This window comes from Amblyomma maculatum, chromosome 1 (assembly GCF_055883805.1).
Source record: "Amblyomma maculatum isolate TAMU_Amacu chromosome 1, ASM5588380v1, whole genome shotgun sequence".
Classification (NCBI taxonomy): domain Eukaryota; kingdom Metazoa; phylum Arthropoda; class Arachnida; order Ixodida; family Ixodidae; genus Amblyomma; species Amblyomma maculatum.
Genome location: NC_139344.1, coordinates 391,862,802 through 391,887,904, shown reverse-complemented (window position 1 = coordinate 391,887,904; position 25,103 = coordinate 391,862,802). Strand labels below are relative to the sequence as shown.

Sequence of the window (25,103 nt, the reverse complement as noted above, 5' to 3'; positions counted from 1 at the left end):
AAAAAAAAAAAAAAGAGTGATACTCTTAAACTTGTGTTATATTGGAAGTCTTTTTTTTCTTTTCTAGGAAATGGATGTGTTCTGGGACATGTAGGCTGGGTAGCTGATTCATAGTTCAGGGGGAAAAAAATGAAATTAGGTCTGGGGTGTACTAACGATTATCTGGGCCCAGATTACTACCATGTCATACACTAACCCACACTTCTTTTTTAAAGCATTTGGAAACTGAAGAAGCTGACCTGGCTGCAGACAGAAAGAGAGGTTTAATTATTGTAGTGAAAATGAGGTAATGCATGCCCACTTACACAAGTCTAGTTAAATAATTCAGCGCGAACATGAAAACAAGGGACAAGAAACACGAAAGCCACAGTACATGCGCATGTACTGTGGCTTTCGTGTTTCTTGTCCCTTGTTTTCGTGTTCGCGCTGTTTATATCAATAATGAATAAGTACCAACTCGCCCAACAAAGTATCTAGTTAAATAAAACTACAATAAATGTGTATGAGCATGCCCTTGTATAACCACGCACAGACAATAGACTCTGCTATGGAAATCTGCTAACACAGCTAAGCTCATAATTTACTTGTGAAATTGAGTTGTTCTGCATTACTATAACCTTAGTTTTGTGCAAATGTTGCAGTAGTGGCAGCTTCCAGTGTGCACTGGTCTAGTTTAAGCCTTAATTTTGCGCTGGCTAGCACACATGTAAACCAGTATATGTTATGTGATGGCTGTAATGCGATTGACAATGTCATAACACTTTCCTGTCTGATATTCATATTTAAATTGCTCTTTCAATAGTCATACAACTGTACTTTACGATTCATGGGGACTGTATGTTTTTGTTGTGCATTCAACTAATGCATAATGATGATGAATCTCGTCTTACTAGCTTAAGTTATCAGCACTTGGACCACTAGTGAGGCAGTATTGATTGGTATTATAACTGCACACTGAACATAGAGAAAACCTATGTTGGTACATTTCTCGAGGCGCACTTTTGGAGACAAACAAAACATTGACCCAGTGCACATAATGTGGAATGATGGCAGTAGCCCTACCCTGTCATGCTTTTGTCTTTTGTCACGTTGGAGGGTCCTCTGACACCACAAAAAAGTAATAGCTGTACTATTTGGAATATCAGTCAGTGTTTAATCCTAGATTGACTTCATCTTTCACTTCTTATCACTTAAAATCGAGCTAGGGGAAGGTTCACTGTGGCATATTATGGTTTGTTTGTTGTGGAAGTCGCCTTTTTCAACTGGGTGATTACATAATTTTACGAGACTAGTGGGTTACGCTTGATTACTCCAACTTTAAGTGACATAACTTAGAACTAACTTCAGTTTTTTATGTGCTCTATGGTGGAGAGAAATTCATTTTCTTTCTTGTGTGTGGTAGGTCTCATTGTAAAAAGGCACCAATATGAATGCTTTTGTGTGGATTTTTGTGTTATCTTTTAATGGGCATGACAGCACATGCTGTACCATGTGGGTATGCTGGACTTATTTGCATAGTTTGCTTTTTCTACGAGTCACAAGTTTGCACCATGTGTGTGTTGAAGTTGCTGTGAATTAATTATAGTATTTTGAACACTATTGTCGAAATGCAGCATGCTACTGACATGACTGACCGTGTTTGAAGTTGCGTGTGAAATGTGTGCTTCACGGATTGTTCTGTTACTGGCGTTTCCCTGAGTCACTTCCCAGTATAGCTGTGCTCATGGTCACCCTCCGTAGGTGCATGTTTTCAAGTTAGCTACCCCTTTCAGTCCCCGGAAAAGGCCCTAGAGAAGTTTAAAGCACTGCTCCGTGCTCACCCTCAAAGTCCCAGAGCCACCTATGGCAAAGCGCTATCCCTGGAGAAGATGGCTGAGCTCAAGAAGAGCAATGCGATTTTGGAGCAGTGTATCCAGGCCTATTTGGATGTGATGGCGTTGCCTGGAGTCCCTGAAACACTCTACCTCAGGGCAGGAGAGAAAGCTGTGGAACGCATGCGTTTCCGAGGTGAGTAGCTTTAAAACTACTCACTAGATGAATATAGCAGTTGTTTTCTAATTGAAAGCACTTATAAACCCTGCTCGATGTCCGGTTTAAACCTTGGTGGTGACAAAGTGCAAGGAGTTATGTAGGCAACCGTGTGATTCCATTACTTTCACTCATGGAAACATTGTCGTCTTAATTACACTGTTGCTCCACACCAGCATTGCTGCCTCTGGCAACAATGCTGATGCAGCTGCATGTCGACAGATGGCATATTCTTGAGTGTTATCTTGGATACTGTAGAGCAGGCTCCCCTCACGAAAGATTTAACGGAACTTGTAAATCTGTTGAGCTTGTAATAGGAGGACCTTAAGTATCCAATTTTAATATAAGTATGCATGCACTATAATGAAGCCTTGCCACAGTGAACTTGCATATTGTCACATAGTTGGGATGGTAGTGCGGCAGTCAGAAAGACAACAAAGGGCTAAAAAAACATTTTTATTTCACTCACTAGCTCATGCAATGGAAAAGCAAAAACAAATTGGGCTGTAGCTTTTGGTAGATTTCTGGCAAGGCTGGCAAAAAAGCAATTCTTTGATGCCTCGCATTAAAGATTCATCTTGCTTCTTTTTTAACTTTAACTTTAAATTTAACTTGATTCTTCGCACCAGATCGGTGGAATGAAAGATGTGCTTCATTTCCTCAACGAAAGCAAGGATGGGCACATAGGGGAGTGGGATCTTGGACTGCGGGAGCAGTTATGCTCTTACATTTCTCGCATCTGTCACCAATACCTTCAATGGCTTCTTCTTGAGTTCTTCCCAAGTTATACAGGATAATAATAATAATAATTATTGGTTTGCAGAAATGGAAAGGAGCAGTATCTGTCACACTTTTTCTGTGGGCACCTGAATTGCGTCGTAAGGGAAGGGAGGAAGGTGGGAGTAAAAGCGGAAAGAGACAAAGAGGTGCCACACTGGAGGGCTACAGAGAAATTTCGACCACCTGATGATCTTGAACTGACATTGCACAGAACACGGACGCCTCTCCGTTTTGACTTCATCGAAATGGAGCCGCTGGCAGTTGGGTTCAAACCCAGGTGGTCTGGTACAGTAAATGGGCATCTTAACCACTGTGCCACTGCAGCAGGGCAAGTCATTGAGGAAGCTCGTGGTTTTCATGCCATCTACAAGGAGCAGCATAAAGTGTAAAGATGATGTTTTGGAGCTATAAATTGTTGTCTCAATTGTTGAAGGCTGCTACTTGCCCGCACTGATCTAAACAGTCGTTTGCATTTTTGCTCGAGGGGCTGTGGAAAATTGGGGCGATTCGGCTCTGCTGGGTAATAACTAGTACCGAGGCTATGGGCTGGGCCATTGTTCGGGGTCAAGTAGGGTCCTGTAGAGTAGCCTGTGTTTAGGTGGCAGCCCTTCTGCGGCTGGCTCAATGTGCTCTAGGCAGATTCTTTGGGGCGACACTTTGAAGGCTGTTGTCGTGGCTTGTAGGGGTTGCTCCAGACATATACAGCAGCACCTCAACCACTTGTCACAAAGTTGTGGCGGTAGTGCAGTACTCAGGAACACAGTGAAGGGCTTCTTTAAGTAATGCTTTTATTGAGGTGACGCAATGGCTACAGCGCTAGACTAGTGTGCCCAAGAATGCGGGATCGAATCCTGGCCTCGTCGGCTGCTTTTCGATGAAGGCGAAAAGCAAGGAGCCCGTGTGCTGTGCAATGTCAGTGCACGTTGAACCCTAGGTGGTCGAAATTTCCGGAGTTATTCACTACGGCGTCTCTATAGCCCGAGTCGCTTTGGGACGTTAAATCCCGCGAACTGAAAAGAGTAATTCAGCGTTGATTATAGCAGCAAACTTGCTCAGCGGTTATAACTTCAGAATGCCTGCTGCTCTCGTTAGCACGCAGAGCTGGCAAGGAAATATCGAGATAAAGTCACTAAGGGCAACCAGAACGTTCCGGAACAACGCAGAAGAAGTCACGCATGGCTGTGATGGCTCGAGATAAATTTCAGTGCATGTTGCCCTAGAAAAAAAGGGATGAAGCTGTGCCCGGTGGCATTGAGTGTGAGCAAACAGACAGAACGAGGCTTCACAGTAGTATAGTAAAAGCATTGGTATATCTAAGTGCAGCTGTCATTCTGTTTCACCCTCACTTTTTTTCCTCTGTTTATTTTAAGGATGTCGTTAATGAAGAAATGGTTTCAGTAAAACGCTTTGGCTATGGCTATGCTTGTCCTGTAGAACAATGAACATGGTACTTGAACAGTGTGAAATATTTTGCAGCAATAGAAACCTAATTAACTTTGGTTATGTCTATTGTATTTTGTAACTGTTTCCTTCTAAATGATAGGCTGCAGAATGCAATGTCATGTTCATACAAAGCTTTCATTTTTGTAGGGACTCAAACTTCCTCTTTACATTATATTAATGGCCGAGTTGTATTTGCAGAAATATGGTACTTCCATAATGCTTTAATTGAATCAGAAGTGCAATAAAATTAGTTTGATAACTGGAACTTTTGGCTCATTGTGGGATGAGAAAAACAGCATGGAAGGTATCTCAAGTGCTTCTTTTCTAAACTAGTACTACACATTTGGTAAGTAGCAAAATTACCAGGTAACATCCTAAGAATTATGTCATCACCAACAACCAATATAGGGAAGACACTGGTGCAGTAGGGATTTTGGCTATTCTGAGTGGCCTTATTATACACAGGCTCTACTGCATTAGGAAATTGCTAGTGGTACAAGCATGATTAAGGAGGACATTGGATGAGAAAATAAATTGGCCAGTTTGAAAGAAAAATACCTTTTTTTTCCAAATTCGAGTTGGATATCTATGTAGTAGTTCCTTTTTTTGTCTCATCAAAGGACATCCTGGCTCTTGTCGAAAAATCTTGCTGCATTGAAAACCCAGAATGTGCTTAATTACCTGCAATAAGCTACTCAGAGAATACATTGTGGGTGCAAAAGGGCTGTTAATTTTTTTGCACTGAAGCACTGTAAGATTGAAGCAGTGCATAAAGCTTGAATGCTAGGAAGTTCATATTTGTGCCTTAGTTTAGGCATACTTCGACAATGTTTTTTTTTTCATTTAGAGGCAAGGTAGGCCTACACTGCAAATTGTCGCCGCGGCTGTGTAACTTGAACTGAGCTCCCTTTTCTCCACTTTTCAGGATTTCTTACAAAAGCTCTAAAACTGCAGGCTGAAATGAGCAAGAGTTATCCCGACAATGTCGCCCTCAAGAACCAAATGGCAGTCTCCTACCTCATGATTGGTCAAGGGAAAGTTGCTGCCCAACTTCTTGAACAGGTGCCACATTTCTCCCTTCTGAACTTGCTCACTGTCTTTCCATCCAGTGAGTGTCTTTCGGACATTCACTGCGGGAGTTGTTTTTAGCCGAATTCTCTTAGCATGACAAGTACATTAAAAACCAACTGCAACAAAATTTCGCTTTGGCTACAATGCCTGTCAATGTGATTGCTGAGTCCTAGAACTAATCGTAACAAGTTTTTATACTTGTTGCAAAAATAGTTTTGTTGTTACAAGCAGTTTTAAATCTGTATAGGAGACGACGTGCGAACCTGGAGGACGTGTCGGGGAGTTCGGCAACTTACTTGATATGATGTAGAAACGGGCACTTGAGAGTTGTCCTCAAGCTGGGCTCTTAATGGGCGAATGGGTTTCAGGTGACATGCAGTAAGATGCTGGAGGCTGAAATGTGGCTTGGAGGTTCTAGGTTTGTTACAATGGTGGTAAAGTTTTCATATTTTCTGCTAAGATTACCATGCCAAAATGCTATGCAGCCATTGGTGGCACAAACATGCATGGTGTGCAAGAACACATGCGTCTCATGCGCTTTTGAACTACAGAAAACATAGGGCTAAACAAATTGTATTTCGTATCGGCAGTTGGCGTTCGTTCAAGATGTAAATTTATTAGATCGGCGTTCGTGTCCTTCAGAGTATCAAACGACAATGCATGCCCACTTGCCGAGATTTTTACAAGCAGCAGACAGCCACCAAAGTACCACAGCTAAAGCGCCCAATGGTCTAGTTATGCCCCTTTCTGCGTCATTTCTGGCTCTTAGTAATGATCACCCTTTTTCCAGTTTTAGTTCAAAAAACAATGGTTTTTGCAAGCGATTCTTGAAACACTTGCTTTAGTTAAACGCCATATTTTGTTTTTAGTACTGTCTCTTGACGTACTGCCAAAAAAGCTCGTTCAAGGAGCGAAAAATTTGTTCCTTCCATTCAATTTCTGTTCTTGGCAAAGTTGGACTGTTTAGACTTATCGCTTGTTTGGTGATCATATGGCTGTAAGAGAAGTATTGCTAAGAAAAGTGGCATTGAGGATAGAATATTCTTCCCACCACCCAGTGCAGGCTTGTGAATATGATGGTGTCAAGAATATTTGGTACTCCATAATCCCTGTAAATTGGACGGCAGTGTGGTGCGGCCTCGGAGATCAGTCACAAAAAGAATGCACTTGACAGCATTGCAGTTTGCTGACGAAAGTTACTCACGATGGAAGATACTTGTATTTTCTTTTTTGGTCTTCTCTAACTCAATTATCTTTGGGACAAAGTAATCAATCAATGTAGGGCCAACTTCAATTCATCCCCAGTATCTTTTTAACACAATGTAATGAATTAAAAGTTACTAGTTGGAGGAAACGCAAGCTTGTATACAGCTTCTTTGACCTCAGGCATGAATGTCGTTACCGTAGAAGTGTAATTAATTTCAGACAATAGCAATGAGAAAACTTTAGTACCGACTGTTGAAGCGGTAAGTTGAGCTTAATTCATCATTTGGGGTTCTGTACTGGCTTAATTGTGATGGCTGCTGTCCTCATCCATTGCTTTAATTTTTACCTGTGAATATCCATGCGAGGCTAAGCCCAGCCAAGGTGGCACAGTGGTTAGGACGCTTGACTGCTGGACCTAAGGATGTGGGATGGAATCCCAGCCGCGATGAGTGCTTTTCAACGGAGGCAAAAAACAAGGCGCCCATGTGCTGTGCGACGTCAGTGCACGCGAAAGAACCCAAGGGGGTCGAAATTTCCAGAGCCCTCAACTACGCGTCTCTCATAGCCTGAGTTGCTTTGGGACGTTAAACCCTATAAACCAAACCAAACCTATACGAGGCTCAACTTTGAGTTCTGCATTACATACTTGAGTGATAACTGCAGCATTACAAGTGTTTGACCTTTCTTCTACAAAGGCAACAGCTATCACAGTAATTAGAGGTTGTACATGAAGACAAAGCTTCTGTTGATGAAAGCATACCTGAATTTGAATAAGTGACTTATCACGTAGCAAAACTAAGAGTAAAGAATGCTCACATTGCGGTTACTGCGGTTACTGCCGCAGAGGCCCACAGGCATTACCTCTGTAATGAGATAGGTGCACGTTTTTCGCACTGCTACCTCTGTGTATTTAATGACCCCTACCTTACAAAATGATGGTTTGCATTTTTACCCTTCCAGGTCCTAAAACAAAAACCAGATGACGGGTTTGCCAAGGTGCACTATGGTTTCATTTTGAAAACTGAGAGGAATGATCTTGAAGGAGGCATCAAGTACATGGGTGAAGGCATTGCAACTAGGGAGCCAGGTGTTGTGGATGGACGATTTTACTTGCACCTGGGCGATGCTCTGCAAAGGGTTGGACAAAATGAAAAGGTGACGTTTGAATGGTACCTTCCACTCCACACATTATCTCAACAAAGTAACAAGACATGCTGAAGCAAGAAAAGTTGGTTTAGGCATACTCCAGTATGCCTTGCATCCAGCCATATGTTGTAGAGTCTGAAATTCTGCACAACTTTTCAGGACTGTTCTTGCATTTGCGTGACTTTCAAGGCAGGCAGTTTCTGGAATTAGTGGAGGGTGTGTTGAGCCACGTAATGAGGGCGAGGTTAATTTCCATACAAGAAAGTGAATGTCTATAGCATGAAATGGCAAGACTTGTTGCGGTGTTGGTGTGACGGCTGCTTAGTGGGTGGTGAGGCAGGCTTTCGGCTCTGTCGAGCTATCAGTGGTTGCTGCTTTATTACTGGCCTCGCTTCCAGTGTCAAGCATTTTTATAACACTAATAAAGTAAAGGCATTAGTTTTATTAAGTGCAAGTGTGGAGTTAGGGTCAAAAGAGTATGGGTATGCTGCTAATTATGGCTGATAGTTATGCATCGCTTTCAGCATTGCTTGCTTCTTTCTCTGTAGCAATGTTTAAAAGAAGCAAATAGCATCTCATTGCTTCTTCGGGCATTCACAGGCTCGATAACCTAAGGCACAACGGCGTTTGGAAGGGATATCTATGTACAGAGGCTAGAGTTGCCTATTATCCACCAACAGAGTTCAGCAGCCTTTTGCCAATATCTTGGGGTGGAATTTTTGTCATGTACGAGCTTGCAAAAAACTTAATAACTGTTTTTCGATGCAAGGTTGAAAGATTCACACGCAGGTTTACTTTTGCAGGCACTGGAGATCTACAAGGAAGGAGTTAAAGAGGGCTTATTTGCATCAGTGTACCAGCGCTCTTTGTACAGTGTTGACGGCCTCAAAGCCCAGCCATGGTGGAGCCCAGATGAAACACCGTATGCATCAAGCATCAAGGTAGCATCAAAGGTCATTGACTGTGTTGTTTGTGTACCGCAGCCCAATTCAAGGGAATTTTGGGACTGAAGTATGCTGTGTCAGCACAGAGTCAGCATACAAAGCTATAGAAATGGTCATTAACCGAAACTTGCAGCACGGTGGCAAAGGAAGCTTGGCAAGCTGTGGGTGCTATTTCTCAGCATGTGCTCAGAAAAAAATTGATTTACGAAAATATGTCAGCGCACGTTAAAGATCCCCAGGTGGTCGAAATTACTCCGTAGCCCTCCAGTACGGCTCCTCTTTCTTTCTTTCCACTTTCATTCCCACCTTCCTCCCTTCCATTACGGCGCGGTTCGGGTGTCCACAGAGCAAGTGTGACAGTTACTGCGCCTTTCCCTTCCTGTGAACCAATTTAATTTAGTGGCACGCCAGCTATTGTTTGTCCAGTTCAATTCCTATTTTGCGATACTGCGTACTGCAAATAGTGTTGTGAATCTGAAAATTGTTATTTTCAAGTAGGTGTGCGAGTACTTCTACAAGCTGTGTCGGTAAAAATTGCAGTATTTTGTTTCAGTCACCCCTTGAAGACAGTTAGTGAGACTTGAGATGTGCTTTGTTGGGGCAGATATGGCCTGTGTAGTATATAGACTAGCTGAAAATTACATTACAGTTTTTCTCGCTTTTAATTTAGGAACTGGAAAAACACTGGCTTGACATAAAGAACGAAGCACTGTCTCTAATGACAGACAAAGGCTTTAAACCCGAATCTGAAAACCTGAGGGATTCTGGAGACTGGAAGCAGTTTGAAATCTTCGCAAGAGGCAAGTACAAGTGTGCGCTCTTTTTCTGTAGTCTGTAGCCATTGAAAGGAGCACACACTGGGTCCCCACACTGTTTCTTTGATTAAGGCTATGATCAATCTCGCGGCGGTTTAAATGAGTGAAGTCTCACCTTAATTTCCACATTGTGGCTCTGCTGGAAACTGCAACCCTGTCACTTGATTGCAAAGGCATGGTGGCATTGAATTCTGTGGAGATTAAAGTGCTGAAGCCATCTGACAGTGTTTATTTATACAGTTGAATCCCGCCACAACGAATACCGCCACAACGAAATTTCCGCGACAACGAATAATTTTTTATTCCCCGCGAGTATCCTATAAGAATTAATGGCCTAAATTTCTCTGCACAACGAACCATTTTTGCAGAGCGTTTCCGCTTCAACGAAATTTTCGCGTTCAAAATCGAAACCGAAACTAGTTTTATTGGCGAGAAGTCCAAGTCAAATCCAAAGCCACATTAAGCATGAAATCACGTGATTGCAGTTCCGCCATTTTGGCTTTGTGTCGTGGTCGCGTTGTTCACTCGCTGCCTTTCTCTTCGACAACGACGAGTTTTCATCCGCAGGACACGATGGCAACGCAAGTGAAAAAACGCAAAACTCTTTCCCTTGAGCAAAAAGCTCAAATAATCGCCCAAGCAGAAAGCGGAAGGAAGAAAGCGGCAATTGCTGAAGACTTCGGAATTCCTGCAAGTTCGCTGTCAACGATTCTAGGCAATAAGGACAGCGTGAGAATGGCACTTGCTTCAGGCACATCCTCGAAGCACAAAAAGGTGACGCGGCCCCTCCATGAAGAGTTGGACAAAGCAGTGCATGCGTGGTTTGTGGAAGCACGAGCCAGCAACGTCCCCCTGTCCGGAAGCATCGTCCAGCAGAAAGCCTTGAACTATGCATGCCTACTTGGCATTGATGATTTTAAAGTCAGCATTGGCTGGCTAAACCGTTTCAAGGCCCGCCATAACATCGTTGGAAAAGTGTTGTGCGGCGAGTCAATGTCAGCAGACGTGGACGGAGCAGCTGCTTGGAAGGCGAGTAACATGGCCGGAATTTTAAGCAACTTCGCGCCTGCAGACATTTACAACGCCGACGAGACCGGGCTATTCTACGAGATGTTGCCGGCTAGGACGCTCGACTTCAAGGGGCAGCGCTGTCACGGCGGCAAACACAGCAAAAAACGCATCACAGTGCTGCTTTGCACAAACATGGATGGCTCGGACAAGCGTCCGCCGTTAGTCATAGGCAAAAGTGCCAAGCCGCGCTGTTTTAAGGGAACTCGTAGCCTACCTGTGCAGTACAAGGCGAACAACAAGTCATGGATGACCCGCGCTATTTTCACCGAGTGGATGATGGCATTCGACCGCGACATGAAGCGGCAGGGCCGTAAAGTTTGCTTGCTTTTGGACAATTGTTCAGCGCATCACTCCGACGAAGTCAAGCTCACTAACACGGAGCTGAGGTTTTTCCCTCCCAATTGCACGTCTGTCTTACAGCCTCTCGATCAGGGCGTGATTCTTAGCCTGAAGCGCGCTTACCGCGGGAGGTTAATTCAGCGGCTGCTTTTTAACGCTGAAACCGGCCGAGACACGAAGGTGGACTTGTACGTGGCACTGCAGATTATGTCTGCTGCCTGGAGCACACTGGGGCGGTCAGTAATTGTGAACTGTTTCAGGCACGCCGGATTTCCCGAAGGTCGACCCGTACACTCTGCTGGCCTAACACCAGGCGTTACAGACGACGACGAAGAGGCGTCACCGGCTCCGGGGATCGCGGCCGCCTGGAAAACGCTGGGAGAAATAGGAACCGTGCCGCCTAATCTCGAGCTCGACGAATACATCGGCGCTGACGCTTGTGTTGTTGTTCACGAAGATGTGAGTGATGAGCAGATCATAAAAGCTGCCCGGAATGATAAGGACTCTTCCGATGAAGAAGACGACGACGTACAGGAAGCGCCGGCTGCGGCAACCGCCGTACAGGTGATGGACGCTTTTGATGTCATCAGGAATTTCGTTGCTGTCCGAGACGACGATGTTGCAATGGGTTTGCTGACCGAGTGCGAAAATCGCGTCGGCGTTGCTCGCCGTGAAGCGTAAGCAAACCAAGCTTACAGATTTTTGGCATTAAACGCCTTTGCTGCTGCTCGGGCAATTCTTTCTGCGTTTCACGTCAAATTTTTGCGATAACGAAGTTCCGCGAGAACGAATTTTTTTTCGTGCACCGTGAATTTCGTTATACAGTTGAATCCCGCTATAACGAAATTCACGGTGCACGAAAAAAAATTCGTTCTCGCGGAACTTCGTTATCGCAAAAATTTGACGTGAAACGCAGAAAGAATTGCCCAAGCAGCAGCAAAGGCGTTTAATGCCAAAAATCTGTAAGCTTGGTTTGCTTACGCTTCACGGCGAGCAACGCCGTCACGCGATTTTCGCACTCGGTCAGCAAACCCATTGCAACATCGTCGTCTCCGACAGCAACGAAATTCCTGATGACATCAAAAGCGTCCATCACCTGTACGGCGGTTGCCGCAGCCGGCGCTTCCTGTACGTCGTCGTCTTCTTCATCGGAAGAGTCCTTATCATTCCGGGCAGCTTTTATGATCTGCTCATCACTCACATCTTCGTGAACAACAACACAAGCGTCAGCGCCGATGTATTCGTCGAGCTCGAGATTAGGCGGCACGGTTCCTATTTCTCCCAGCGTTTTCCAGGCGGCCGCGATCCCCGGAGCCGGTGACGCCTCTTCGTCGTCGTCTGTAACGCCTGGTGTTAGGCCAGCAGAGTGTACGGGTCGACCTTCGGCAAATCCGGCGTGCCTGAAACAGTTCACAATTACTGAGCGCCCCAGTGTGCTCCAGGCAGCAGACATAATCTGCAGTGCCATGTACAAGTCCACCTTCGTGTCTCGGCCGGTTTCAGTGTTAAAAAGCAGCCGCTGAATTAACCTCCCGCGGTAAGCGCGCTTCAGGGTAAGAATCACGCCCTGATCGAGAGGCTGTAAGACAGACGTGCAATTGGGAGGGAAAAACCTCAGCTCCGTGTTAGTGAGCTTGACTTCGTCGGAGTGATGCGCTGAACAATTGTCCGAAAGCAAGCAAACTTTACGGCCCTGCCGCTTCATGTCGCGGTCGAATGCCATCATCCACTCGGTGAAAATAGCGCGGGTCATCCATGACTTGTTGTTCGCCTTGTACTGCACAGGTAGGCTACGAGTTCCCTTAAAACAGCGCGGCTTGGCACTTTTGCCTATGACTAACGGCGGACGCTTGTCCAAGCCATCCATGTTTGTGCAAAGCAGCACTGTGATGCGTTTTTTGCTGTGTTTGGCGCCGTGACAGCGCTGCCCCTTGAAGTCGAGCGTCCTAGCCGGCAACATCTCGTAGAATAGCCCGGTCTCGTCGGCGTTGTAAATGTCTGCAGGCGCGAAGTTGCTTAAAATTCCGGCCATGTTACTCGCCTTCCAAGCAGCTGCTCCGTCCACGTCTGCTGACATTGACTCGCCGCACAACACTTTTCCAACAATGTTATGGCGGGCCTTGAAACGGTTTAGCCAGCCAATGCTGGCTTTAAAATCATCAATGCCAAGTAGGCATGCATAGTTCAAGGCTTTCTGCTGAACGATGCTTCCGGACAGGGGGACGTTGCTGGCTCGTGCTTCCACAAACCACGCATGCACTGCTTTGTCCAACTCTTCATGGAGGGGCCGCGTCACCTTTTTGTGCTTCGAGGATGTGCCTGAAGCAAGTGCCATTCTCACGCTGTCCTTATTGCCTAGAATCGTTGACAGCGAACTTTGTAGGAATTCGAAGTCTTCAGCAATTGCCGCTTTCTTCCTTCCGCTTTCTGCTTGGGCGATTATTTGAGCTTTTTGCTCAAGGGAAAGAGTTTTGCGTTTTTTCACTTGCGTTGCCATCGTGTCCTGCGGATGAAAACTCGTCGTTGTCGAAGAGAAAGGCAGCGAGTGAACAACGCGACCACGACACAAAGCCAAAATGGCGGAACTGCAATCACGTGATTTCATGCTTAATGTGGCTTTGGATTTCACTTGGACTTCTCGCCAATAAAACTAGTTTCGGTTTCGATTTTGAACGCGAAAATTTCGTTGAAGCGGAAACGCTCTGCAAAAATGGTTCGTTGTGCAGAGAAATTAGGCCATTAATTCTTATAGGATACTCGCGGGGAATAAAAAATTATTCGTTGTCGCAGAAATTTCGTTGTGGCGGTATTCGTTGTGGCGGGATTCAGCTGTAGCGGGATTCAACTGTATGCAGCTTTTGCCCACCCACGGATGCTCTTGCTCCATGTGGAACATGTACCCATGAGGTAATAATTCGTTAAAGGAGCGTGGCAGACAAATAGTGAATTTTTTTTTTCTTGGTAGAGGGGGATTTTTGTTTACTCTGCTGTTGCTTGTTTTGTTTTGCACCAAGAGGCATAGCAAAGCTCTGACATGTTTCTTTGCCACTCTGGTTCAATGTTGTGACATTGACGATGGCCGTAAATATGCATTGGAAACACCATGAGAGCAACAAAGAAGAGATGATTAGTTTTATCTGGAATTGGAATCATCTGCTAAAAAGCTGCACTTGCCATCACCATCCTTTGCTTTTGAAGTGGTGGCAATCTATTTTTGCGTTCCTTTGATCTTGCGAAATCATGGTAACCTTTATGTATATGGCCAACCAAATTTGTAGCGCCCCCTTTTAAGACGAAGCCATAGTTTTTTTTTGCACGGCAACATGCTGAGTATTGCTTGCTCGCTCATACCTTTTCAAATGTTAAATCTATAGTAATGCAGCACATATTTAGTTTTCTCGTAGAATTAGAATGGCTATTGTGACTGCTTTGCAATGGTCATGAAATGTAAAAATGTTCTGATTTTGAGGTTTTAGTGCTATATTTAGTCTGTTTGACCTGTTTGATTTTAGGCTGTTGACCCTTTGAGTGTCGAAAATATTTTTTTTCGCCCAGTGTCACATTTTTTTTATTACCGATTTTAAACAAACAAAATTGTGGAAGTTTGGAAAAAAATAGGCGAAAGGCATATAGGGAGAGTATAACAGTCATAGCATCAATGAAACTAAGTGGGAGAGCAATAACACTTCTCGAGTGGTGATAAGCAAAGAGCACCAACAAAGATAAAAATCAACCTTCATGGGCCTCTGCTAGTGTCCAACCAAAGATAGAGATAACTGTTGGGTTTCCTTTGCTATCAGGCGGAGAAAAAGAAACTGCGAGGGCGAGTCGCCGTAAACTACACGTAGCACCGAAGGTCACAATAAGTTTTTTTTTTTTTCTGTATAATTGTAGTTAAAATAATTTTTCAACACTTATCTTGCAAGTCCTAGATCTTCATGGGCCTCCGCTATAGTAGTTCTAACAAAGGTAGAGATCGAATTTTGTGTGTCTGTTGCGATCGCGTGAAGAAACTGAAACTGGGAGGGTGCGCCACTGCAAACACTGCAACACGATGGCCGTGGTCAGTTTTCTTTTTCTTCGCAAGATGGTAGCATAGACAATTTTTAATACTTGTACATTCTAGAAATGGCAGCACCTCCGAGTAAGCGCGTCTGTTCAGGGTGCAAAATTTCAAACGCACACTCAGTGTAGTATGCGGAGGGCAAAAACCCTGTGGGACGGAATTCGTCTATGGTACCCATATGGCAATAACACTCAAAGGGTTAAAATAACCTTGGATGTTAAGATCTCATCTACCATCGTATGCTGCAGAGCCCACTGTGGCAGATAATGGTATTTATGGAAATGAGTTCATTAATATTTCTTCGAAACAACTCACAAAGGCACTTATTGAATTGCTGTCATGTTTTCTAAATATTAAGCAATTTTCTCATGCATTATGTTAATGTCAAGTGTGCTTCGTTGTGGTGTGTTTTCAGGCATTTTTTTAGTTACTCTCATGTTATTTGTAATCCGTTATTATCAAATACTTGCTATTAACTGTACTACTGTTTCAAACCATTGTAACGCTGTATATTTTTGTACTTTTGTTGTGTATTTCCAAATTTGTGTGCCCTTACTGCAATAATCCTGATTGGGATTGGCAGTATTTCCAAATAAATAAATAAATAAATAAATGTATGTGCACGTAATGAAGAACTAAGAACTTCTCATAATTTCGGCGCAATTTAACTTCTCACAGAGGCTATGCATTTTAGCAATGGAGTCTTCATATCTGTTGATAGGAATGCCATGATCACTTTTGTTTTAATTTGAGATGTTAATGGAAGACATGCTTTGTTTCAGGTCGAAAAATTGAGAGAAATTGTAGACTGGCTCCGAAAACATGTGCATTGATAAGCAAGATACCAGACGCTGCAGGCTGTAAGAGAGGCCAGGTAAGTAGGGTCACTGGGATTGCCAAGATGTAGCGACTAAGAGAGTACTAGAGGCTGTTGAGTCTGGCTTAACTCTGGAAGTACTGCCAGGCATGACTGGACTAAAATGACAATGATGTTTTTTTTGTTTGTTTGTTTTTCTTTTTTTTTTTTCATGATTGCTATACTTTTAGGAATTTTTGAAGGCAAAAACCTCAACAGACGAAAACCTTTTACAGTTAAAACTCGATTTAACGAAGTTGAGGGGAGCCGCGAATTATTTCGTTAAATCGAGAACTTCGTTAAATTGAATGAGGCATTTCTTGGGCACATAATTCAGTACATTCGATTACAGTAAAACCTCGTTAAAACGTACCCGCTTAAACAGTACTTTCGTTTTAAAAGTAGTAAAGTCAAGTCCCTTTCAATATTGTGGAGAGAGTACTCGCTGGAATGCCATGTGATGCAGCCACGTCACATTTCTTCTGTCCACTTGTCACAGCACGAATTATGTCCGCTTTCTCGTCCAGGGTAAGCCTTTTTCGTTTCTTGCAAGGCTCCATCTGCTAGTCAGGAGGGTTAGCGGCGCGCTTGCTCGCACACACCACGTCCGCGTTCACAATAGCAAGGCTAGACTGATGGAGGCCTAACAAGCTGAGCTTGACAAAGACGTGCGTTCAAAGGCACGGGGAAATCCGCACAAGAGCTAACACAGAGCACAACACACAAACACACACACAAAAAAAACACGCGAACTTCAACAGCGCCATCTATGAAATGTGGCACGAAACTTTTTTTTACTGCTGGCGCCATCTCGTGAGCTCGACTCAAAATTAAAACTCGTTTTGCGCCGCGCAGTTTGAAAAAAGCGACGGTATGAAGATGCTCCGCGCTGTTACCGCTGACTCGCAATAAATAAATTTTGGGGTGCTGTCTACAAAATAGACCAAAAATTCACACTTTTTCACCTGTATTTTTCGAAAAAAGGTTCGTTAAATCGGGACAGATCACGGAATCGGTTTCGTTATTTCGGGTTAGTCAAAGCATTGAACCCTATAGACGTCTGAGGGGAATTAGGATACCTTCGTTAAATCGAGATTTTCGTTAAATCGGGTTTCGTTAAATCGAGTTTTGACTGTACAGTAGAATCTCAATGATACGATTACGGCTGGTACGAATTTCGGGATGATACGAATTTTAAGAATGCTTTGAACGGACTACATTGCATAGAATACGTTAAGATTTGGGGTGATACGAAGAATTTCTGAACCCGCCGCGGTTGATACGAACGTGCAAACCAGCCGCGCATGCGAGCGGGCCGGCGCGGCTGGCCTCAAGAGGGTAACATAACCGACGCGGCCACTGCTAACTCCTCTCCCCCCCCCCCCCCCCCCCCCCCCCCCGCCACGAATGATACGAACGAACGTTGTACAAATGCACAAAGCCACCGAGCAGCTCAGCGCAAGAGCTCTCAGGGGAGAGAGTACCCACCGCGGCCGCTGCCTCTCCTCTCCAAACCCCCTCACCCCACTAGCCACCCTATCCCCACCTCCCTTTCATAGCAAACCGACGAGCACTAGACAAGGACGGCCCAGGCGAGGCACGTGCCCAGTCGTGTACGTCACTCATTTGCTGGCAGCTCATTGGTCTATCAAAACGTCTCGCCGGCTGTTCCCAGGAGGCCTGTGATGCTGGCTGCCCCTGCATAGTTCACCTTGAGGCTTGGTAGTTCTCCGTTCGCCGCTTCTTTCTGTCGTTTGCTGTGACGTGAAGTGCCCTAGACGTTAGAAAGACTCAAGCGTTCGCTGCTGCCGAAATGTCGCGGAAGCGTAAAGCCCTTTCTTTTAAAGAAAAGCTTGAAGTGCTGAAGAGGGTTGACAAAAACCCTAAGAAGAAGCGTGTCAACTTAGCAAAAGAGCTAGGGTTGGCACCGTCGACGCTCTGCACCATTGCCGGGCAGCGAGATGGCATCTTGAAGAATGTGCGGCACTTCGGTGCGAACGTGAAGCAGGCTAAAACAGCGACCCATATCAAGCTGGAAGAGGTTCTGCTGACTTGGTTCCGCGAAGTGACAGCGGCCGGCGTCAACGTGGACGGCAAGGTGCTAAATGAAAAAGCCGACACTGTCGCGCTTTCGCTTGGAATTGAAAATTTCCAAGCGTCTGGGGGATGGCTGCACCGGTTTAAGGAGCGGCACGGACTTGTCTACCGGGTCGTCTCAGGTGAAGGCAAGAAAGTGGACCAGTCAGCTGTAGATGAGTGGCTGAACACGCTGCCGGCGCTGATTTCGGAGTATGCGCCACACGACATATTTAATGCCGACGAGGCGGGCCTCTTTTTCAACCTTCAACCGGAAAGAAGTTTGTGCGTAAAAGGCGAGGCATGCCAGGGCGGTCAGAAAAGCAAGGAGAGAGTAACAGTACTCTTTTGCTGCAACTCGGATGGATCCGAGAAACTCCAGCTTACCGTCATCGGTAAGTCGAAGAAACCGAGGTGTTTCCGATCTGCGGAGCGTTTGCCTGTCTTTTATAAAGCTAACTGAAAGGCTTGGATGACTGGAGATTTTTTCTGCGAGTTCTTGACAAGCCTTCATCGGAAAATGGCGTCAAGAAACCGGAAAATTTTGCTTTTTGTGGACCAGTGCTTTGCCCACCCAAAAGGAAATGACATTCAATAACGTGAAAGTTAGGTTCCTGCCGGCGAACACTACCAGCCATCTTCAGCCACTGGACGCTGGGATAATTAGAAATGTGAAACATCATTTCAAAGGATTTCTAGTGAGTCGTCTGCTGGCGAAAATTGACCGTAAAAAAGCAAACTTGCGGATCAGTCTCTTAGATACTTTGCACTTTCTAGCCATGTCGTGGGCTAGTGTAACTTCAGACACAATCTCGAACTGTTTTAGAAAGTGCGGATTTGCCATCGGACTTGATGCGGCTTCGGCAGGAGATTGTCAAGAGCCAGATGAAGATCTCACGATTGATGGCTGGGACAATCTGGAAACTGAAGCTTCGGCTCGGGACTTCGTTACCGCGGACGACAACGTCGCGACCTGTGGGCTGAGGTCTATTGAAGACTAGCTCAACGAAGCGAATGATTGCGAAAGTGAGCCTGACAGCGATGGTGACGCTGACGACGAGTGTGATCAGCCGCCGTCAACGGCAGATACTCTTCACGCTTTGGATGTTCTGCGCCGCACCGTAAGTGCCGGGGCAGCGTGAGCGACGAAACCGCGGCACAGTTTTATGCCTTTCAGGCGGAGCTTGTCCGCGACATCAACAGCAAAAAAGTGCAGACAAGCATTACGGACTTTTTCGGTCGCAAGTAGTTCGCCATAACAAAGTTTGGTTCATTTTCAATTCATTCCCATGTGGAAGTTGACTTGTTTTGGATCAAACGAATTCGGGATGATACGAATATTTTGCGTGCTCCCTTGGAATTCGTATCATCGAGATTCTACTGTATTATAATCTTTGTTCAAATACAGACCTGGTTTTAAAGTACTCAGAATCCCTAAAAGGAGACTTCTTGTATACACAAGTGATATGCCTTCATAATAGCTGTGTACTTGCTATGAAGTCTATGCAAGATTTATATTGGAATCTGCATTGTGAGGAAAACCAGGCGGCATCCTGCATCTGCCATCAGTCACGAAACTTCCCCATTGGTTTGCTGGCACCCTGCATCTGTCATGGAACTCCCTAATTCGTTGAGAGAGGTTTGTGATGTCATACATCTGCTGACCAATCAGCACACAGCCATGTCACATGACCTTGTGACGCCGCCTACCTCTTGACCAATAAAGGATCCAAAGGTTGATGAAGTGTTTCAGGGGCAGGATTTGATGCTGCAAACCCATAGCTACCTGGGTTTGCAGCTCTTGTGGCCATGTCATGTGACCTTGTACTAATTAGCACTACAAATGACGACTACTTATTAGGGACCATGGAAAGCTATTTACAACTAGAAAACGCACACGAGCAGTAGTTATTCCATCAGTCTTTTCTGTAATGCAAGAGTTTAATTAACATTGAACATATTAGTGATAAAAAATGACACTCCTCCCCCTGAGCTTAGCGCATGCCGGCGCGGAAGAAAAACGAAAAGTCACGACGCTCGTCCGGCCCGCATCACTTGGGATCGTCCAGTGAGTGTGCGTACCTAAAAAGCCCAGTTGACGTCAAGATGGAAGGAGAGCGCAGAAAGGCTTTGCCCTAATCAGTTGCGAGCGGTCGCCAGGAGCACTTTATAAAAATTATTTGTAAATTATAGGCTTCATGTAGAGCTTTTAAATTTGACTCGAATAGCTACAGTTACCACCTCAATGAATTTGTTGCGTTAGGATATTACTGCAATTATCGTTTCAGGGGCAGGATTTGATTCCCATCTCACCCGCCCATATCAAAGAAGCTACCTGAGTTTGCAGCTCTTGTGGCCATGTCATGTGACCTTGTACTAATTAGCACTACAAATGATGACTACTAATTAGCAGAAGATTAAGATAGCTACTTAGCAGTAGTGCTTAATGTTCATACTGCAATGCTGTTGCGTCAACTTTTAAGGGTACTTAGGCGGCCACTTGGGTTTTTTTCTTGCACATTATGTCTGATGAGCACTTTTTGTTTGGTTCCAGGCAAAGTTCTCACTCATGCATCCGGGCACCCACGTTTGGGCGCATGTCGGGCCGACAAACTGCAGGCTTCGTTTGCATCTCGGCCTCGTGGTGCCACCTAAAGTTCGGATTCGAGTGGCCAATGAGACGAGGTCAGTTCAAGCTTGGATCTCTGGTCACCAATCATTAATTTTAGGACACAAACCAGTCTTTGCAAATGAACAGCACCACAGCTTCTGGTTATGCCCTTTGGCATGTCTCGCAGCTTCTCAATATCTGGCCTGGACTATAACTGTCACCACAAAAAATTGTTAATAATTTACATGCTGTTAGTCTTGAGTGCAAAATAGCGTTAAGTTAAAAAAAGTAAAGCGTTAAAAAGGCATGTAGCGCGAAGAAAGGGTAACCGATGGTCGATTAGGGCAACAAACTGAATTCCAAGGGAAGGAAAGCGTAGTAGGGGGCGGCAGAAAGTTAGGTGGAAGTTCGCAGGGGTCAAGTGGATGCAACTCGCACAAGACTGCGTTAATTGGAGGAATATGGGAGAGGCCTTCGCCCTGCAGTGGGTATAGTCAGGCCGAAGAAGATGATGATGATGAAATAAAACATTATGTCAGCAAGGAATTTGAACTGCTGTCTTGTGCGTCCTAGAACGCTTACCCACTATGCCACAAGCAGTATCCCAGGCATAGCTTGAGTCGCTTTGAGGTGTTAAACACCATTAAATCAAACAAAACAAGCACTATCTTTAACCATTCTCATGAGTGCTTGACTAGAAGCTGTTGTGCTGCGTTTTTGTAATAACGGAATGATACAATTTTATGTATGCATAGTTTACTGGTATCCTGTGCATTCCCACCATTGTGGCACAGTAGAGTTATTGATAATTACAGCCTGCTGGAACCAGGACTATAAATAGGAAACAGTGATTAAGAGTCTTAAAAAAAGGCTTGAAAACCTTGTATATGGTCAAACCCGGTTATAACAAACAGCGTTATTTTTCGGAATTAGTTCAATATATCAAATATTTCGTTATAGCCGAACCCGCTTTTAACGAATTTCAGTACCTAGTTCAGTATACAGAATATTGCGAAGTAGGGCAAAAAAAAAAAAAAAGACGTCGGGCAAAAAAACCTGCTAATGAAAGTAATGCCACACCGCTCACTATGCATAATCTCCTCCAAAAGCAATTTATTGTTCAGCAATCTGCACTTACTTGCAGTAGGCAAGGTAGACGCTTGGGCATGTTGATTAGACAGTATTGGTGCAGCGCATATGACAAGGATGAGAGGAGACAATGTAGTTCAAGTTGATGTTGCTAGGTGCTCTGCGCAATCTAAAATAACAGCCTACTAGTATTGGTGCAGCGCATACGACAAGGATGAGAGGATACACAGACAGTGCTGTGTCTTTGTCTCCTCTCGTCCTCGTCGTATGTGCTGCATCGATAATATAGTAGGCGGTTATTTTAGATTGCACAGAGCACCTAGCAACATTAACTTCAATTGCATCCTCAACACGTGATAGAATGTCAACCAACTCAAGTCCGCTTTCTTTGATGTTGGCACAGTAGAGGCGCAGCACATCTGTTGGAAAGTGCTTCAGCAAATGTAGCAAATGTAGGGCGAGGGTAATCATCTTGCGGCGGCGGCTCCTCGTCTTCCATGTCACTGGACGCCAGCACATCAGCAACGATTTCTGGGGCCGTATCCAGCGGAGGTTCCTTTCGGGAACCGTTCTCTTTCAAGATGACGTCAATTTGACGTCAGCAAGACAGCGGGCGCCACCTCACGACGAAGACGGGAAAGACAGCGGCCAATCAGCGATGGCCCCAGATCGTAGGCGTGTCCATCACGAGCATGTGGCTTTTTCTGGTACCAAATACTTGTACCAAAGTGGTGTTAAGCACGAAATAAATCTAATAATTACATGGTAATGCAAACTAGTGAATAATAGACTGAAATATTCTTAGAAGCATCCTGTTAACAACTGCCAAGCAATTATCTTGGCTCATGAGTACCTTTCTTCGCCGCTAGATGGTGCTGCGCGCGCGGCGGCGTCGTCTGCTTTCTCGCTCGCTGTGAAGTTTTTGTAAGTTCTGCCTTTCGCACAGAGTGGCAAATATCCTAATAACGATGTCTACAACGCCCGTAGTATGCAGTCCGAATCACGCTAGCTCTTTGACGGAGGAGTTGCTGCCGCCGTTGCGAGTACGAACGAGCTGCTTGATACTGGCACCGCGCCGGGGAGTCCGCGCCTGCCTATGAAGCGGGGCAGCGTCCGTAGCCTTATCGGCCGCTCAAGCGTCGTGAGTATGCGCGACCTTTCCGTGAATAGCTGTCAATGTAGGACGCAGCCGATGACACATGGAATCCGACTGCACTCGACCCAGTCAGCCACCGTCTGCTCCCCTTCCGCTGATGTAGAAGGAGGGAAAACTCAGTCCGCACTTAGGGACGCGAATTATTTGTCTCTACGACTGCCGGATTCAAATGGTCGCACTGCTGTTGGCCGAGCTCCCGATCGCTAAGTAGCGATCGAAGCGCGTAGAGCACCTTTGCTTCTGACGGCAGCCCGGCATGCCCCTTCGTCCCCACTTCGCTTCGCGATCGGCACGCAGCCTTAGCCAGTGTTGCCGCAAAACCTCCTGCGACATGTAGAAGGCGTTGTCTCGTTTTTCTTTTTTTTTTTTACTGCGTCAGTTTACTAAACCCGCAAAGCGCTGCCCAAAAAAGACACACACACAAAAAAAAAATGATACCACGGCCGTACTCAAGCAGCTGCGCGGCGCGCGCCGTCGCTCGACTACGGCCATGAGGCGCCACAGCGAGCGCAGAGCGGTTCCATCTCGAAGCAGACCAACTCGTCGCGGTTCCTGCGCCGGCCGGCAAAACGGTTCCTTTCGGAGCGGTGGCTCCGCCCCGTGCCGCTCCGTGACGTAGGCGAAAAACGTGGAGCCACCTCCGGAAGTTTTGGGGGTCACGCCGGACGTGACACAGCAACCAATTAGGAGCGGCGAAAGGAACCAGTTCCCGAACGGAACCGTCGCGGGATCTGGCCCCTGCATCCAGTGGGGTTGCCGTCACGGCTACCTCGTTATCAACTGCCACCAAATCTTCAAAACAGACTTCTTTTGGCACAGCATCAGGAATGCGGGAAAGTTCTTGACAAAGAGCAGCCAACTCTTTGTTCTCTTCAGCCGCTCTCGCGGTGCTGGTGGATTCTGCACCCACCCAACAGAGTCCGGCATGCCGAAAACGGTTCTCGATTGTGTTGCGTGTTAGTCTTGCCAGGTGCGGTTCATCATCTGGGTTGCCCCTAGCAAATTTATCTTGAGATTTTCTTTCTTCCGTAGGTTCACTAGGAGCCACTCAACTATGCATTTTTGGTATCTGTAGTTGAATGCACGGATAATTTCTTGGTCTAGTGGTTGCAACGCTGTTGTCGCTTTCGGCGACAGAAAACAGAGCTCAATGTTCTCGAGTGAGATGCCACAATGCCTGAACTGATTGACGTGATGTGGTCTTTCTCCATTTGTGGATCAAATGTCTTATTAACTGTGTAAATAGATTTTTTCCTTGTATTTTAATTGTGACTAGGGTATATTGTGTGAACGTTTTCTCAAATTTCTGTCCTTTTTTGCAGGCAATGGGAAGAAGGCAAGGTGCTGATGTTTGACGACTCCTTTGAGCACGAGGTTTGGCATGAAGGAGAGAGTTTGCGGATAGTACTTATTGTGGATTTCTGGCACCCTGACCTTTCAGCCAGTCAGAAAGCCAGCCTTTCACCAATCTAGTCTTTTTACGAATACAAGTTTTTTTTTGTCAGTTATCTCTGTTGCCCAATTCTTAAAATCTGCATTTATTATAATTGAAAGCTGCATTTTCTGAAAGCATTTAGCCTCTGAAATACTGCCTTGTGGTCCACATGAATACACATTTTTTTATTTATTATGAAAGGCTTGCTAGCTAAGGTTTCACCTTTGTTGGAGCTCTCTGGGACCCTGCCAAAGAAATCAAAGAGGCTGCTATTCTTTTGTACGGCCAGAAAAGCTAATCCCATTCATTAGGTGACAGTGCACACAATGGCACATATGCTTGGTAATGAGCCTTAGGACTTCATGAATTTCTCATGAGTTTCATATTCTTGCAACTCTCTGTGATGTCCATGTTATGAACCCAGTGTTCCTTGGGTGAATCATAAATGCTGCTGCTTCAATAAAATCTTGTTACCTGTTGATACTGGATTGGCTGTCTAATTCTATACGTTTCATTCCTTTTCTGAATCAGCCGTATTGACTGGGAAGGGTGGTAGTGGCTGGTAGCCATTTATGGGGTCATCAGTGGAACCATATTTATTCGTTTTTATCCGCCTTCTCGTTACTTACAATTGCAGCAGAATAACGCGGGTCAAAACCGCTTTACTTGCTTTGGCAAGTAGATAGAGCTGCTTTCATTTGCAAGTCTAGTAGGTAGCCCAAAAGCAGGTGACAGATTTTTCACAAGTTCATATATTTTACATGTATCGAGAAGCGGCAACTTAGGTTCGAACCTGACGGCCGCCGGCTGCGTTTTGATGGAGGTGAAATGGAGAGGCATCTGTATGATCAGTGCATGTTAAAGATCCCCATAAGGTAGAAATTACTCCATAGCCCTCCACTATCACACCTCTTCTCTCTTTACCCTTTCACTCCCACCTTCCCTTACAGCACGGTTCAGGTGTCCATGGT

The 25,103-nt window shown here is 45.3% G+C and overlaps 1 protein-coding gene across 1 annotated transcript in view; it reads left to right on the top strand.

The window, feature by feature from the left end:
- The window catches only part of LOC146208542 (aspartyl/asparaginyl beta-hydroxylase-like), a 34,289-nt gene extending 9,669 nt beyond the window's left edge, over positions 1-24,620 (top strand). Inside the window, exons 7-14 of the mRNA XM_084594676.1 lie at positions 1,773-2,007; positions 5,177-5,313; positions 7,489-7,683; positions 8,478-8,615; positions 9,289-9,418; positions 15,692-15,783; positions 20,396-20,526; positions 24,020-24,620. Of these exons, the coding sequence (XP_084450802.1) occupies positions 1,773-2,007; positions 5,177-5,313; positions 7,489-7,683; positions 8,478-8,615; positions 9,289-9,418; positions 15,692-15,783; positions 20,396-20,526; positions 24,020-24,170 (1,209 nt within the window). The 3' untranslated portion in view covers positions 24,171-24,620. The remainder of the gene's footprint in view (positions 1-1,772; positions 2,008-5,176; positions 5,314-7,488; positions 7,684-8,477; positions 8,616-9,288; positions 9,419-15,691; positions 15,784-20,395; positions 20,527-24,019) is intronic.
- The last annotated feature ends 483 nt before the right edge of the window (positions 24,621-25,103 follow it).